Below are 17715 nucleotides of genomic sequence, written 5' to 3'. Positions count from 1 at the left end.
TCCGCCCTTGTCGCTATATAATGAGCGGCACATCTACCATCCTAATCACACCTCCCCGAACTCATCCTCCTGTTTTTTGTGGCATTAATCATCCCTCATACCGAGCCATGCTCCTGCTTCTCTGTGGCACTAATCACCCCTCATACAGTCGATCCACCGCACTGCACTGCACATCATCTTGCGCAACGGAGGGCAGGGCTGTGCTTCTCCTCACACACATTCCCCAGCCCAGACCAGAGCAGACCGGCCATTCATTCCTCCTGTAGCCCTCGGAGTGCAGCGATGTTTTCCTGCAGAGCGGCCTGGCAAAGGTGTGGGCCTTTGGCACGGAAAGCAGCCTACAGGTTGCCCAGGGATGGTGAGTTTCACCATAAAACCAGCCAACAAACCAAAAAAAAAAATCTGACTTTGTTTCCTTGTTTGCCATGATGTCAGTGCTGGAATGCGGTGTTCTCTCATTGCTGTTCATTTGCCATCTATCGCGCCCTCTGCGTGATTGGTAGAATAGTACATTTTGTCCCCATGTGGCTTTGCCTGCCGCTGCATCCCTAAACTGGAAGATGGCACCGGCTGCTGTAGACAATGGGGGAAGTGAAGGTCACGTTGACTTTTTTTTTTGGGTAACAATGACATCAAATGTGTTATGTGTTACATTCTGTCCCTGTTATTGGCTTGTGTGGTTTGTTGCGCAGTACAATTACGTTTCGTCTCATATAGAAACGAGGTACTTTTGAGGCCTGGCTGGAACATTTCATAACGACTCCAAATGACTGTATCCTCTGCCAGCCAGAGTATTAGGCAGAGCAGCAGACGGCGGGTCAAATCTATAATCCTCTGCAGTGGTTTTCACTGGCTCGTCCTGTGGCAGCGTTTGCCAGCTTGTTACTGTACTTTATAACGGCATTGATGTAATGGGCTACCACATTTAAAACCATTGTAAACCACTGGCCGAGCCATTATCACTAAACGTATTTATTCCACCTTGCGAACTGACAGTAATATCAACCTTCTTGTGTAAATTGGGGGTTATAGCCCTACAGGTTTGTATGTGTGACCTTCATTGGACCAGGGGGTAGCGTGGAAACATGGATGCCGATGTTGGTCACGTGGTGTGCGCGTGTGACTGGTCTCAATGTAAAGAGTGCACCAAAGGCACGCGACGTAGCCTTCCTCCTATACCGCTCTGCGAGCTTGCGCCACGAGCCGGTCGGTGGCTGCAGCGTCTGTTCATGTTTTAATGTTACATAACCATGGACGATAAATAGAGACTGTAGGTTTTTAGTATGGGGATAAATTGTGAGCAGCTGATGTATGAGGGGACGGCAGTTATTCTCTCTATCCGCACCTTTTGTATGTATACCTGTATCTGTTATCCTGGGGACTAAGACCCTGATGGTTAATGAGCTACACCTGGTCTGTATCTACCTGGCACCAGGTGTAGTTCATTAATCACCAGGGAGGAACAAAAACCTGCAGGACACTGACCCTTGAGGACTGGAATTGAGTACCTCTAGTATGTAGCAGCCATTAGGCCTTCATGGTACACTGCTTTATTGATCCGGCAAGAGGGAAATTCTCTTTCCTTCCTCTGGAGTGCTTTGTCATGTAGGAGTATTTCCCATCCAGGTTCACATTCATACGAAGCTGCTCAATGCAACCCACACAACGTGAATGGATAGAACACTGTTTCCCATGGTAATTTGCCTAGTACAGAATAAAATGGCAATTATGGAAATTTAAGGGTTAATTGTCATGGTGACAATGTAAGTCTCGACATTAAAGGCCATAATGTCTCACACTTGCTTGAGAACAGTCCGTTAGCAAACTGTAAAACTCAACTGAAAGCTAACGTTAGCGACAAGGTTAACATAGCATTATCAAAGATTGTGCTTCTCTCGCTAGCTCGTAGTCAACATTAGCATAATGTTGAAGCTAGCCCAACGGTACACATAAAAATGGAAGCCACTTTGACTATCCAGGAGCGTTGATTTGCATGGAAATGACCGGTCTAGCCATTCCAGTTCTGTGGTAGTCCTCTACTGGCCACGGAGCAGCTCCAGTGGAGCAGTTGAGGGAGGCCAACGACGTTTCTCATTCAATTCACCCATTCAGATTTTTTCCAACTAGTCAGGGATTCAAACCGGACACAAGCCTGCTTCTCTAACCTCTAGACTGCTGTCGCTCCCATGCTGGCTTTGTCTGGACGGCAGCAGGGAGCGTCTTTGGCTTGTACTGTCTCTGGACAGAAGCCCCAGGCCTAAATAAAGGTGCTAACATGACGTGACCTCCAGCTCTTCTGTCTTTCTAGAGCTTGTTGTCCTGCTGCCAGGCACTACTGGGGACCTCTTACGAGATTACATTACAGTAGTGTCTGTTATATGGCCGACATCCCATCCACGATCAGATAAATATGCCAGACCCTTGACTCAGGATTGCCGCCCCTCCCCACTCTTGACCACCAGTGGTCCCACTTAACCAGAGGAGGGTATCATGGCCTAATCCTGTGACTTCCTGACCCGCGTCCCCTCTGCTAGTCATGATTTTCACCACTTCATCCCCCCAACTCATACCTTTAGGCTTGAGCCGATTAGCCAGTATAAATAACAGGGTGGTGGAGCACAGTGGATTAGTTGCTCAGAATATGAAGGGTTTAATAACCAACACTGGACATGACAACACTCCGCTAATACTTTAAGCAAACGGACACTTTAAGGTCTACAAGAAGCACAGGAGGGAATAATAATTTTAAGTTTGCTGATTGTTAAATGAGTTGACACTCCTTCAGGCTTCCATTTGTTCCTTGTATCCAAAAACCTTAACTTGAGGAACTAGAATGTCAGGATAGCTGTTGTCTGGGTGAGGATTGTAGATGAGAAGGGAGTTGTTGCATGTTTTCTAGTGGAGGAAATGAATTCTGTTGTGTCTTGCAGGAGTTTAGGTGATCAGGGATCATTTGATTTGTAATGTTTAATCATCAAATCAACTGATTTTTGTCTCCCTCTCGAACGTCCTTTTGTTCACAAACAATGCTTTTCCCTATAATATGCTGTTGACTGCAGCACTAAAGCGCGATCCTTCCTTGAGTTTATTTGGAGCGTGCATGTTTTACTGGCTGTACACCGTGTTCCCTGCCATAGGAAGTAGAGGCGTATTAAACCCTCTGTGCAGCCATTACTGTTTTCCTTTTGAGAGTCGGACCTCTCTTTGTCTTTGGTGTTTGCATGTGTGTTTTAGAGTGAAAGCTGACGTCATGGTATTAGCAGGAAGCCTTGACTCTGGTCCAAGTGTTGCCGTAGTAAACACAAAGCTTGCTTGGCTGCAATTCTGGGGGAGTGTCGCACTGCTCAGTGTTCAGCAGAGAAGAAAATGCCATGCCAAAATAAACAAAGATTTTGCTTAGTCAAGCAAAACTAAGATACATGTCTACTCATAAGCTACGTCTTCACATAAATTAGTTTTCATCATCTGAAATTGTCTGAACCTGATTATCAATGTATTTCCTCTTGGCACTAAATTTTTAAACTTTTCTTTCCAAAGGTAGAGAGTAGAGTGCGTCAGCATGCAGGCATCAAACAAGTGCTGACAGGCATATTTTTGGCCATCTAAATCTATTGTGCCCAATCCAATCAGAGAGGGAGGCATCGTGAGCCAGCAAGAACGTCTTATGGCGCTTTCTCACCAATCCCTTTCAAAGCTTATGGGTTTGTGCAGCACATTATCCCTATCCTGTAGGATCTTTTTAAAGCCACCGGGGTCTATGCAGGGTCATCCATAGTGGGAGCGATGGAGGTATGGGGAATTTCTATAAATCCATGGTTAGTTTTGATTCATCATATCTCCTCAAACTGCACCTATCCCATCACTCCATCCTAAAACCGGTCAGAAAATTGTCTTTTTCCCCTCCTTGACCATTTTCTCCTCTAATTCATTCTGGGGTCAAAGGTAGAAGCCAGGATTAATGAGGGATAGACTTAAGAAATTCATACCAGAGTCGATGACAGGTTTGAGGAGAATCTTAACGCATTACCTTTGACCCTTTTGCAGTTGCGCAACGGCGGCAAATGTCGTCGGTTCCCGGCGGGTCTGGGGAGAACATCGTCTACGCCTTGCTGTGTGGCGGAGCCTTCGTCGGTGCTTGCACATATGTAAGTTCAGTTGCCTCTACATACATGTTTATGATCTCGAGTGAAGCATCTGTGAGCATCTTGGCAAATAATGCAATTATATCAGGTCACTAATATAGCTCACTACTACAACTTACCAATCAGCTTTATTGCCGACATAGACTTAAAGGCCACCAATGCTAATGCTACATCCTCAACAAAGAATTAAATCCATTTACAACAGTGAAGTCCAGCAACAAAATGCAACACCTAAATCAGTCAATCTAATGTTCTACAATGACACAAATTACCTCATCAGGAAACCAGGGAACATAAAATGAATCTTCTACTAGCTAGCCAAATGCTTCCTCAAGCAATTTGAATTGTAGAGAAATGTGAAATGGAAAAATCTTCCAATGCAACTGCAGAGAAAACGACAGGAGCAGTAACTTCATCCATCAGCTGGTCTATAAAGGTTACTACCACAGGCATTTCAGACCTGGCGGTTCATCAAGGACCTAATGAAAACCCTACAGGCTCTTAGACACATCAGCATATGCAGATGCTGGACCTTCTGGCAAGCATAAAGATGTTGTATGTCTTCAAACATAAGTTCGATTTGAACCAGTCACACACACAGTATCTCAAATTAGAAAATCTAAAGTTTTTGCGTGGGCTTCAGAACGTTTTTTGAAAAAGTTTTCTTCATTGTAGGAATGCGAAGGAAATGGCTCAGATTCTGACCTTAAGACAACTGAATTATCCCTTCTCCACAGGCATACACCACTGTGACGACAGACCATGCCAGGTTCAATGAGCGCGTTGCAGAAATCAATGCCCGACCCAAGCAAGAGTGGGAGCCTAAACCATGGCCACCTAAGAGTAAGTCCACCCCGCCAGCCTCTTCCTGCCCATCCTCACCACTTGCATTTCTCATCCGCTCTACTGTGTTAGACTAGGAGTGTGACAATTACAAACCAAAATCCCTTCGACCTGCTTGCTGATTATAAATGATCCTGGATAAGCACTGAGATCCTTCATTAAAAACCTCTTCTAATAAGCAACGGCAGGAAAAGTTAGCCAAGTTGTGAAATTCACCATGTTTTTGAGAGGTTGGCTCGTTGGTCAACTTTCCTGTTAAGTGATGAGAATATAGACACCAATATCATCCATGTGTCTCCGGTAGATTGTTGGCTCTGATCCTCCATGCTAACACTTTAGCATACATCATATTGTGTGATGGTAGGCCATTAGCATTATCCAAAGTAAAAAGACTAACCATTTAGCAATATAAATACGTTAATTCTTTTATGGTCTTTATAGATTCATACATTTGTAAATTATATCATAAACTCAATACAGCTATAGCCAGGTATATTTTTTGAACTATTTCATGCTAACTACGTATTCATGATTTTTAGCTACAGTCTCCCATCACCCACCAGCGTCACTGCCTATGGAAACTTAACATTTTCTCACTTATGACATAAATACTAGTGGCCTAGTACACTCAACACAGTATGCTAAAGTGTTAGCATGGAGCCTACTGTCACTCAACATAGTGTATGCTAAAGTGTTGGCATGGAGCCTACTGTCACTCAACATAGTGTATGCTAAAGTGTTAGCATGGAGCCTACTGTCACTCAACATAGTGTATGCTAAAGTGTTAGCATGGAGCCTACTGTCACTCAACATAGTGTATGCTAAAGTGTTGGCATGGAGCCTACTATCACTCAACATAGTGTATGCTAAAGTGTTAGCATGGAGCCTACTATCACTCAACATAGTGTATGCTAAAGTGTTTGCATGGAGCCTACTATCACTCAACATAGTGTATGCTAAAGTGTTGGCATGGAGCCTACTATCACTCAACATAGTGTATGCTAAAGTGTTAAAGAGCCAACGATCTACCAGGGACACATGGATGATATTCTGTGTATGTTCTAATCATTTTATGGCTAAATTGACCAAAGGGACAATCTGCCAAAAACTCGGTGTGTTCCTTTTAATGTAGACAACTCAAACACAGCCCTTGTTTAGTTCTTGGGCCGCCTCACCCTGAACAAAAAGACTGAGGTGACCCAAGCAGAGGATTGTGGGCCAGTCCTGGATTATCCTCTGCTTATTTCAGTGTCGAGGGAGCGTCACTGACTGACCACACAAACACAAAGACTGTCAGCCTGCTGAGTCTGTCCACTTTGTCTGTTGGTAGAGTGGACATCCTGCTGTTTTCTCTTTAGCGTAGACACACACACTATTAGTATCTCTTGTCCTGTCAGTGTATTTATAACACTATCTCAGACAAGTGTATCAGTGCAGGTCAGCCCAGTATAGGTGATTACTTGATCTGAACAGCCAGAGCAATTCAAACCTTTTAGAAAGAGCTTACAGACAGTTTTCCACCCAGCAACTCTTCGTTTTGCCAAAGTTGGCCTTTTATTAAAAAGCAAATCTAGTCCAGTCAGTGTCTACCTGATATGATGCAGTTTGCTTGATTACACATTTACTGTAGAATTGATCAATTCTACACTGGCTGTGGGAAGCCTTTAACCTGACTGGAGTTTCAGTGGAGAGTTTTGGTGTCACATGGTCCGTAAGTGCTGTTTTTAGAGGCTTCGCTACCTGGACCAGAATACAATTTGAGGGAAACTATATAAACAATATTGGATATCGGCAAAAAATATTGTATGCATATTGTCGTTGGCCTTCAAACACCCGTTATCGGTCGATCCCTACTCAAGATTTCCATTCACCCGTCTCCCCCAAGCCAAACTCACTTCCTCTACACACCAACACGCTTTGGTCCAACACGTGCCACTATTTATACTCTGTTTAGATACTATGTCAGTGTCTGTTATCAGGGAGAGTTGGGCTATTTATTTTCCCTGGCTTTAACTGCAGGACTGTAGAGAGATGAGATTAGATGTAATTATAGAAACTTTTCTCCCCGCTCGGCGAGGGAGTTTATTTTGGCAAGGCTGACTGGAGCCGCCATAGCAGTGGACTTGGTGTACTGATACCATCAGCAGCAGCACAACCACTGTATGCAGTCACACATGCATGGCAGAAGATACAGCAACAATGTAAACATATTTGGCTTATGTAGAGTCAGTCTTGCCTATCAAGATGACCCATTTCAAGTAGTAAAAACCAAGCTACTACTAGGCATTGTGCTGAGTTGTTGGTTTTAAGACTTAAAAATGTATAAAAGCCACAAATAAGATCTTTTCTTTCTGAATATATTGGCATTTTAAAGAAAATACATTGAAAATGGGCTCATCTGCAAAAGCAAATCATAGAAAATAACAGAAAATAATTCAAAAAATAAAAATATGATTTCATTCAACATAAAAGGGTATCGTTTTAGAAACCGAAAAGTTGCGATACCCACTCCTGATATTCATTTATTTTAACATTCTGCAGTAATATGTCCATACATCATTGTTGCATAACTCAGCCATACGTTTCTGTACTGCTCATCAGCTGAGCCTGTTTCTCTGTAAACCTGTGACACTGTGGTTGTCTGTCTGTTTGCAGGCAGGGATGAGGAAGAAGAGGGTGAGTTCTGCCGTGACTAATATTTTTGCTTTATTTACAATCACTGAAATCTTTGGCATGGGCTTGATTCTGATTCTCACAGCCTCACTGTTATGATTCTGGCTCATAATCGCACTAATCGCACTAATCACGTCATTTCTTTGTAGTACCACTCACTTAATTGGGACCGTTTCCACGAAATGACAGCCAACAGTGGAGGGGAAAGTAACAGATTTATGAAACGAGGGGATTTTCCATATTATGGAAATGAGACAAACTTGAATGAAACTGGGTCATTGCAGCGGCAAATGGGAAGAAAAATGGAATATAAATAAGAATAAAGAAAAACAGGGGGAATATTAAACAACATGACCCATTACAACACTAGAGCGTGTTAAGTCAAACTCAGAATGATTAAGTATAAAATGTTCGAATAACTGGAGGTGTGCAAACTAATGGCAGAAGAGCATACAGAGACAGAAATACGTGAAAATATGTAAATAATAAACAAAATATATTCAGCATTAACATAAATGAAAAAGAGAAAAGAAATCCGCAACATATAATGGATAAGACATACGCTATGACATACTTGACTAGTCCTTCTTCATAGGTTCCTTGGGTCTACCAGACTGTAAATTACCTGTTTTAATATTTGTTGAACAGTGAACCATCAGTGATAGTCAACATTCAACCACTTCTTCTGACTGGATCTGTTTTGGGAACCTAATATTAATTCTCGTAATCTGTATGTTAGAACTAGATTACTCGAATTTGTGTAATTGCTGTATGTTATTTAGACTATTTCATCAAAATGCATGCAAAAGAATGGACCCCCGTGTTGTTGACAGTGACAAGACATTTTCTGTGTTCAGAGATGTGTATATCGACTTGACATTCAAGTTACATTTACTTGGGACTTTACATGAGAGGGATAAAATGGCGCAACGACAATTAACTATAAGAAAAAATTAAAAATGAAATATGTACATGTGTTGTGCTTCCCAACAGTAAACTGACTTTGGGCAATAATGGGATTAGATGTGTTGTAATCCTCTGGGCAAAGCTAATCACTCTTTGGCTTTAGTGAAACTTCCATGATTGCATTTCATCCTACTCATCTACAGTTTTAGATTTGGTCTGGAGCAATGCTACTTTGGGAACTTGGGACACATCCTATCCTATCCTTCATATGAGCTTGGCTATACTTAGGATTTGTCAAAACTGTATTGAAATTCTGTCTGCCGCCCCTTGATACATCTCCTAAAACCTCTCATAATCCCTCTATTCTCTCCCTTTCAGTCTTCTCACCTCCCCCCCCCCTACTCTTTATATAGTTCCCCTTCTTTTAATAAAAACAGAAGTTCTGCATTTGCTACCAAACTCGCTACCACTACCAAAGTCAAACAGACATCTCTGCTCCAAATGAGACAAAAAACAGTGATTTTTCTCATCATCGTCCAATAACCAAGGCTTCTTTTCATAGAGCACTCGCCACTGACATCACCAGCGCATCTCGCTAGCAGCCCATAATATCCATTTCTTGCAAAATTCACGAGCATAGCCTCATGTGGTTGAATTTGGATTAACAGTGACGTTGTTAATGTAATTTATCTTTGATTTAAAAAAAAAAGATAATTTTTTCCGTTTCTCTAACCCTTTGTATCTTTACTCTTTTCAGTGTAATGCTAAAGCTAAGGTCCTCTGTGGCCGCTTGGATACTCGTCCTAGAACTGGACTCTTTGGATCTGAACAGGAGAACAAAATCCCTCTCTCTTCTCCTTTTCCTCCTCTCCTGTACCACTAAGAAAGCCAGAAAAAGTTCCACGTTCAACCAAAAACCTCTGGACAGTTCGATGCTGGATATTGTTTCTCTGCTCTTCTTTTTATTTTATTATTTTTCATTAGATTCCACCGTGTTGAAACTAACTCTTGGTGCTGTAATAAGTGTTAATGAGTAAATCTGTGAAGAGGATAAACGAACTTGACACAAACAAACCACTTTTTTTTTTTTTTCACTGGATTACCTCGTTTTTGAATGGCTGCCTGGTTTTGAAATCAATGTTAAAGGAATACACCAAGTTTTTGTGGGAGATTGGCGCGTTGCTCAACTTGGCTGTCAAATGAACACGGACACCTAAGTCATGCTAACTCTTTAGCATACATTATGTTGAGTGATAGGCCACTAGCAGTAGCTAAAGTAAGGAAAAGCTGTTCAAAAAGCTGATTTATAAATTTTAAACACAAAATATCGTTAACTCAATATAGCTGATGTAGCCAGGTTTATTTTTGGAACTATATCAAATGAACAACTACATATTCATTCCAGACTACACAGTCTCCCACCACCTTCAATTCCTATGGAGACAATGAAAGTAGTCCTGCTAGTTCAAACCAGTTTTATATGGCATTTAATGTAAATTTTACCAATATCCTACAGAAAACCACCAGACTTGGCTGTATATATTAAATATTACTCACCATTTGGCGTCAGAGCTGCTACAAGTTTTCATTTTCTCACTTTTTAGATGTGTGATAGGCTACTATCACTCAATACGTTTATGCTAAAGCGTTAGCATGGAGGCTACTATCACTCAATACGTTTTATGCTAAAGTGTTAGCATGGAGGCTACTATCACTCAATACGTTTTATGCTAAAGTGTTAGCATGGAGGCTACTATCACTCAACATAGTGTATGCTAAAGTATTAGCATAGAGGCTATTATCACTCAACATAGTGTATGCTAAATTGTTAGCATGGAGAATACTATCGCTCAACACAGTTTATGCTAAAGTGTTAGCATGAAACCTACTATTACTGATCATAGTTGGCATGAAACAGTCAAAGTTGACAGCCAACAGGCCAATCTCCCAACAACTTTAATGGATAAATGTAACAAATGGCAGGAGGGGATGTCACAGTTTAAGATTAAAGACGCACAATCTACCCGGGCTGTCTCAGTGTCTGTCTCACTATCAGACTTGCAGAGCTCCTGATAACTGGTAGCTTGTAATTGGATGGTAAGAAACAAGATATTTACCTTCCACCCCCTCTACCCTACACCTTAACCTGCACTCCTCCCCTTTCCCTTTGTTTCCTCCTCTCCTCCCTCGTCTTCGTCTTGTTCCACCCCCCTTTTTTGAGTTTGCATGCAGTGGTGTAGTGAACGTGTTGCCTCAGGGTTTTTTTTTTTGCAGGTGGAGTATTCACTGAGAAGTGGTAAGGTCTGGAGTGGCATGGCTGTGACTGGTGCTTCTGTGTTCTGGACCGGCCTGTAGGACAGCAAAAAAGATACATAATTAATGAGCGTGTTGGAAAATATATCAGCTGGGAGTAGCTATGTTTCCATCCAACTGCCAAGCAAATTTGTCGCACAAAATAAGCTGCGAATTAGGCCATTATTTATTCAACAATTGCGTATTCATCACAATTTATGTATTGCAGAATTTCTTTTTTGAACATTTTTTTTTATTATTTAGAGAAATTGTAGCAAAATCATAATTGACAAATTCTTGGATGGAAACCCAGCTAGTGATATATTTGCTGTTTGGCTCAGAAATGTCATTAAATGATGGGGTCAAACAACATGTGGCAGGGTAGAATACTACATCACACCATCCATAGTGGGGAATAATGTGGCTTTGGGAGTGGGGGGGGACATGAGTGAGTATCATTAGAGTATCATAGGCTGCTTGTGGAGTAGAATGTGTGAGCTCTTTGAATCAAACCAATTCCCTCGCCAACTTTCCCCCATCTGCGGTTCTTGTGTTCCAGGGGGAGAGGAGGAGGCGGAGGAGGAGGCAGCGGCTGAGGAGGCCGGTGGAGAGGAGGCCGAGGCCGAGGCCGGGGGGGAGGAAGAGGCCGGTGTAGGTGCCGAGGCCGAGTCCGAGTCTGAGGCCGAGACTGTGGTGGAGGCGGTCGCCGAGGCGGTCGCCGAGGCCGCTGAGGTCGTCGTCGAGGCGGCAGAGGTCGTCGCCGAGGCCGCGCAGGAAGTGGAGGCGGTCGCGGAGGAGGTGGCCCAAGCGGCCGAAGCCGTAGAGGAGGCCGCCGAGGCCGTCGCCGAACCGGCCGCCGCCGAGGCCGTCGCCGAACCGGCCGCCGCCGAGGAGCCCGAAAGCAACGGTACGACTCCTCCATCTGAGGAGGAGGCAGCTGCTGCCTCCGAGGCCTGAGGTTTCCACACATTCACCACAGGGAGACGCACACAACCACACACACTCGCCTATCTCTGCAGTCTGCACCCCTTTTACAGAGGCCCTGACAGCAGGTTTGACCTCTTTTACCCCCCCTTCACAACACTAGAAACAATCTAACCGGTAACCTACAGTCACTGTCATTAGAACCACTAGAGCTTAGCTGCTGTTCCTCAGGTGTCAGGGTTCACCTTTTTAAAGATCATTCTCTTTCTGTCCTCCTAAAATGTATATTTTTCTCTTTTATTTATTGGAGTGGGTGTAAAGGGCAGGGCTGTGTGCGTATTACGTGTTTTTAAGTGTGAGAAGGGAGAAGACAGAGTAGATTATTCTGTTATTTCCCCCCCTTTCTTCACATACAGGATACTTGACATTTTTCTGGTGTGCAGAGTAAGATCACTATATGTGGTGTCTATGTAGCACTTGACAATTTGGGGTCTCTCTGCTGGGTGTGTACATATTATTATATGGCCTGGAGATGCTAAAACCACCACGGTCATCTCACCAGAAAGGCCGTCTTCTCAGAAAATGCCCTTCTTTCACAGCCGGACACCACAGCGAGACATTTGCAAAGTAACAGCGGATGTCTTTATGCAACGCTCATTTGTAGTTACGAGTAAAATAAATGTGATCACCCATGTAGGTAGCTGATTTCTCAGTGATAAACAAGACCAAAAACTTTACCCCACTAGTTTTGTGGTTCAGCCTCCATCAGCACCGTTAACCTGTCGCCTTATAATACCTCAGATTCCCCAAGCTGCATACACAATCAAAAAGAGAGCCAGTGAACAAGCAGGAACACGCCACAAATACTGTGATTTAGTTGGTAATGCTACTCCGGCTTTGACTTTTTGTGAGATTTGACAAACACTGTAATTTTTGTATAAAAAGCCTGTCATTTTGTGCTTCTTTCGCCAGGTATCACACCTTTCTTGTAATGTTAAACCGTCTGGCGTGTAGTTGTGTGATATAGCTTGCAGTGAGATGAGATGGCGCTGAGATTGTGCTCTGTAACCGCTTTATTTGTTTTCATTCTTAACTGTAAAGTGAAACTGTCAAAAACTCCTTAAGGTTAACAACAACTTCAAAGCAACTCGAACAATGTGTGGTCATATTTTTATTTTGCTAATAACTGGATAATGAGCAGTGTGAACGGATTACGGTAATTCATTGAGCCATACAATAAAGCTGTTATCAAACCGGAAAGATTTACTCCCGTCTTTAATTTGTCTGAATTTGGTCTGTTTACGCTAACTTTACATTTGCTTTTGAGGGCAGAAATTTCTAGCTATTCATTCCAGATCGATGGTCTCAATCAATGCACCACAACACTTGACTGCAAGTAATGAGTATGTTGTCCATGGAAATGTTTTGCGATTTCTATTTCTTTTTTGTGGCTTGCTTATACAATATTTTGTCATATTTCACAAATTTGCCAAATTTACAACTGGCACAGAACTAGTATACCTAGTTCATTTCAGCACACATTTAAAAATTTTAACTATGATCTATCTATAACTATGAGGCCTTTTTCTAATTTTTGGAGGCCTGTTTTTATATTTACACGTTTTACACATTTTCTGTAGTCTTTGACAAACAATACTCGCATGCTTACTCTTCACAATGTCTTCCATGCACCTTGTATTCCTCTTATGTTTCATGTTGGACGGGAGCATTTTCATCAGGCCTTCCCTTCCTCTGCTATGCCCACTTTCTGCACCCAACTTTCCTATACAGCATTGCAGTATTAGAAATGCATTGGCACTACACTCTTTCTTCATCAGTAGCCCTCCCGCTTTGCACTGTGACATGCTTTTATGGATATATTTGCATAACATGGAAACGGTATGTTGCAAACGCAATCTTCTTTAAAATTCACAGTTTCAGTCTACAAAATTTTGGACAAGGAGGGTAATCCTATTTTGATATGAGGTTTTGAGGTAGGCGTGCAAGGGTGAATGCTGTCATGCATGATGAGGTCTTTGTACATCTGGATATCTTCAAATTCCTATACTGTATGTAAAGAGAATTTGAAGAATACAAAGCAATGAATATAAAACCCACCAGAATTGACCATTTACTGATGGGCCTACAATTGTTATGCCTCATTTGTCTCATGTACTACCTCTGTGGGAAGCTGTCTGTTTTTTGCCTCTACATTTATGCAAAAGTACTACATTGGTTTGTGACATTCCCTGGTGACTAACATGGCTCTTGTGTAATGCTTTTGTTCCCCTTTGTCCAACTTCTTCAATATCTGGGGTTTTGACACTGCACTTGCATGTAGTCGTCATCCTACACAGTCAAGTGGTTTTCTAACGCTAAATCCTCCATCACTACTGGGGTTTCTCAAACACGACACTAGTTAGTATGGCTCGCCACCTCAACTTTTTAACCACCTCTAAAAGTTGTGTGAACTGTATGTGGGGAAAGAGTGGGAGTTGGTCTTTAATATGACTTGAGAGTCAGTGATATTTGGGTGGCTGGATTCTGTGTTGCAGTTCTGGCAGCTGCCTCTACTCTAGAGGTACCGGAGGTCGCTGAAGTAAACGAAGAGGTGGCACCTGCTGTTGAAGATGTCAAGGAGGTTGCGCCTGTCGAAGAGGCCCCGGCACCAGTTGAGGCCACGCCTGTTGAAGAAGCTGCACCAGTTGAGGCTGCACCAGTAGAAGAGGCTCCTGCACCAGTGGAAGAGGCTCCTGCACCAGTTGAGGCTGCACCAGTAGAAGAGGCTCCTGCACCAGTGGAAGAGGCTCCTGCACCAGTTGAGGCTGCACCAGTTGAAGAGGCTCCTGCACCAGTTGAGGCTGCACCAGTAGAAGAGGCTCCTGCACCAGTAGAAGAGGCTCCTGCACCAGTTGAGGCTGCACCAGTAGAAGAGGTCCCTGCACCAGTTGAGGCTGCACCAGTAGAAGAGGCTTCTGCACCAGTTGAAGAGGTCCCTGCACCAGTTGAGGCTGCACCAGTAGAAGAGGCTCCTGCACCAGTGGAAGAGGTCCCTGCACCAGTTGAGGCTGCACCAGTTGAAGAGGCTCCTGCACCAGTGGAAGAGGTCCCTGCACCAGTTGAGGCTGCACCAGTTGAAGAGGCTCCTGCACCAGTGGAAGAGGTCCCTGCACCAGTTGAGGCTGCACCAGTTGAAGAGGTCCCTGCACCAGTTGAGGCTGCACCAGTAGAGGAGGCCCCCGCACCAGTCGAGGCTGCACCAGTCGAAGAGGCCCCTGCACCAGTAGAAGTCATAGCTGCAGAGCCTGCACCAGTTGAAGAGGCCCCAGCAGTAGTCCAGGAGATCCCAGTTGCTGAAGAGGCTCCAGCTGTTTCTGTGAATGTAGAAGAAGCCGCAACTCCAGAACCTCCTGCAGCAGCAGCCCCTGTTGTAGAAGTGGCAGCAGAAGCAGCTGCAGCCCCTGTGGAGACCAAGGCAGAAGATCCCAAGAGGGAGTACATTGTTGTGGTGCTGGAGGGAGCACCCAAATCAGACAAGAGGCCCAAGGTGCTGGGAGTGGGACCCATGACCGGAAGGATCATCCCAGCTTCAGACGATGAAGAAGTCCCTGCCTCTGAGGTATCAGGTAACTTGGTTACTAGACTAATTTTCACCAACAGTTAATCGATTGAAGACTCCATGTGCATGAGTTGATACTCAAACCTACTAACTTATTACATATATAACAGAACAGCCTTAGTTGTAGAATACACCAGTATTTTGGGATAAACTTGAAGGGGTTATATCTGTTTTATCCAGTTAACTTTTAAGTGCTGGCAAAGCATGGGTACAAGATTTCTTGAACTAGTGAAGCACCTAATAACATAGATGAAGTTTCATTATCAGGATGCTTCAATAAAACTATGTAATGGGATTTTCACCCCTGCTTGTCTCAGTTGGTGTTGGATGTGAAAAATCCACTCTAACATGGATTTGTACATTGTACTATTCAGGGCAGGCGGCGGCTGCTTAGGATGCAAATGCAGTAGTTCCAAAGGTACTGCACCTTTTTGATTATTTGTACCATGGTAGAAGTACTTGTGATTCAAAAGTCAACATTCTTACCCTTCACGAGTTTAAATTCACTCTAGTGACTAAAACAATCGAAGGCTTGAACTATCAGTAGGTATAGACGCTATCATGAACTGTGCTTTTTAACGGTTTTCCTGTCTTCCATCACAGTAAACGGCTCCTGAATGATGATCTCGACCCCGCGGAAGAAGAGGATGTGCCTTTCCCCTACACTTACCCTCCTCCCTTTTTACCCCGAAACACAAAAGACTAATATGTAGTCCCAGTAGAAACGCACACATAATGTTTTAGATAGATGCCTGCTTTATGGAACAATGACCTGATCACACATCGGCAATGGCCCATAGGGTCTAGCAATGGCCCATAGTCTATTACTGTTACAGCACCTGTGGCACTGCACACTGACTTAGAAAACTAGACTCTTCACTCCCAGATGAGCTCAGTCAACAACTGAGATCTTTTCAGTCGTTTGAATAACTGTTCTTCTCTTCTGTATCGTTCAGCCTGTGAGCAATATTGAGCCATCCAGTTGCCCTTCTTCCTTACTTTCGCAGTCAGAGTTTACTGCCTCACCAAATTCACTCCAGTGGTATAGCTTTATACTCATCATCACATATAATAAACCTAACCACACAGCTACTCCGGTGAACCTAAAGTGCACCCTCTTATAGCAATGGGGTGTTTTGTGTCACCAGCATTCTTTCCAGTACCTGATCTCAGGTTTTTCCACTTTTTGGTGCGGAAATGACAAGTAGCGAAAGCTTGCCAATTTTTTTTTCTTTTTAATGTTTTTATACAGGAAACACTCCGGCAAACACGCTGGCTCAACTTGTGAAAACAGGCCCCAGTAGTTACCTCACTACCTCAGTTTTCCTCCTTTTTAGCTTTCAGTCTTTAAAATGACACCTTACCGACCTCCGCGGATGCAATCAGTGTTACAGTTCCTAAGCCAATAACTTCAATACGATCTAGTTGCTAAGCCAATAACTTTGATAAGACTCAGCGGATTCTTGTAGAAACTCAACACAATACAGAAGCACTTTCGATTTGATAACTGAAATGCAATCTCTTTATAAGGTTTCATAAGGCAGACATTTTCCATTTGTGTCTCTTTACTTTCCTTCCTTTTCAAGCTGAGTTTGTAGCTCCTGACGTTTCTTCTGCTTCCGTCTTTAGAGTCCACTATCTCTAGACAATCTAATAGCTCTTAGTCGTGGTTCAGTGAGGAGTATTTTCAGTAAGGGCAAGTGATTTGGACTGAGAATGGGTAAGCAGCGTAAATGTTCTCTCTGTCTTTTCTGTGCTTTTCTGTTCTTTGGAAGAGCTCAGCTCGTGGCGTCTGTCTAAAGGTCAGACCTGTGTGGATGTGTAATATAAAGGCTTGCAGCAAGTAAAACATGGTCATGATATTGGTGTGCTTTTGTGATATGAAATGGTGATGTTGGGGTAGTGTTACAGTACATTTGAGGAAAAGACTCCAGTGTGAAATGCTCTACGGAATCAACGTGGTTCACATTTCCCTCTTTCAGATTTTCTCACCTCTTCTATTGAATTACTGGCTCGTTAGCTAGGCGTACAATATTTGGAAAGGGACCGAGATCTTTGAGGGAAGAACTAAAGGTAGATGTGTATTACTGCGTGTATTAGGAATGGGAATATTCTGAATATTACTCGCTGCGTCTGTCCTTGTCGCTCACAGCAGGATTTGTAGGCCTATAGTGAAATGTGAGCGGATGCCTTTGGTTTAGCAAAGGCCAGAAACTGTGACTGTTTGACATGTTACTTTTCTTTCTTTTTTTGTGAAATAAAGAGGGATTAAAAAATGATTTTGGCCTGTGGTATCGTTTCTGTGTTTTACCACTT

General features: G+C 43.2%; 1 protein-coding gene across 5 annotated transcripts; it reads left to right on the top strand.

Annotated features, from left to right (window-relative positions):
* The first annotated feature begins 232 nt into the window (after positions 1-232).
* mgarpa (mitochondria localized glutamic acid rich protein a) lies at positions 233-17661 on the top strand. 5 transcript variants are annotated; one of them, XM_071540181.1, is made up of 8 exons: positions 233-358; positions 4045-4145; positions 4880-4985; positions 7641-7661; positions 11416-11763; positions 14336-15399; positions 15774-15817; positions 16003-17661. In XM_071540181.1, exons 1-7 carry the CDS (start codon positions 283-285, stop codon positions 15807-15809), a joined length of 1752 nt encoding a protein of 583 aa, XP_071396282.1. In that variant the 5' UTR covers positions 233-282; the 3' UTR covers positions 15810-15817; positions 16003-17661. The 5 variants fall into 5 exon arrangements, with proteins under 5 accessions (XP_071396282.1, XP_071396283.1, XP_071396285.1 ...); XM_071540182.1 differs by having other exon boundaries at positions 14336-15406; XM_071540184.1 differs by lacking the exon at positions 15774-15817.
* The last annotated feature ends 54 nt before the right edge of the window (positions 17662-17715 follow it).

Source organism: Centroberyx affinis, unplaced genomic scaffold, assembly GCF_046629955.1.
Source record: "Centroberyx affinis isolate AG114_WGS23_722 - 3 ecotype Tasmania unplaced genomic scaffold, CSIRO-AGI_Caff_v1 ptg003571l_1, whole genome shotgun sequence".
NCBI classification, from domain to species: Eukaryota; Metazoa; Chordata; class Actinopteri; order Beryciformes; family Berycidae; genus Centroberyx; species Centroberyx affinis.
The sequence above is the reverse complement of the archived record's forward strand: the minus strand, read 5'-3'. Positions and strand labels throughout refer to the sequence as shown.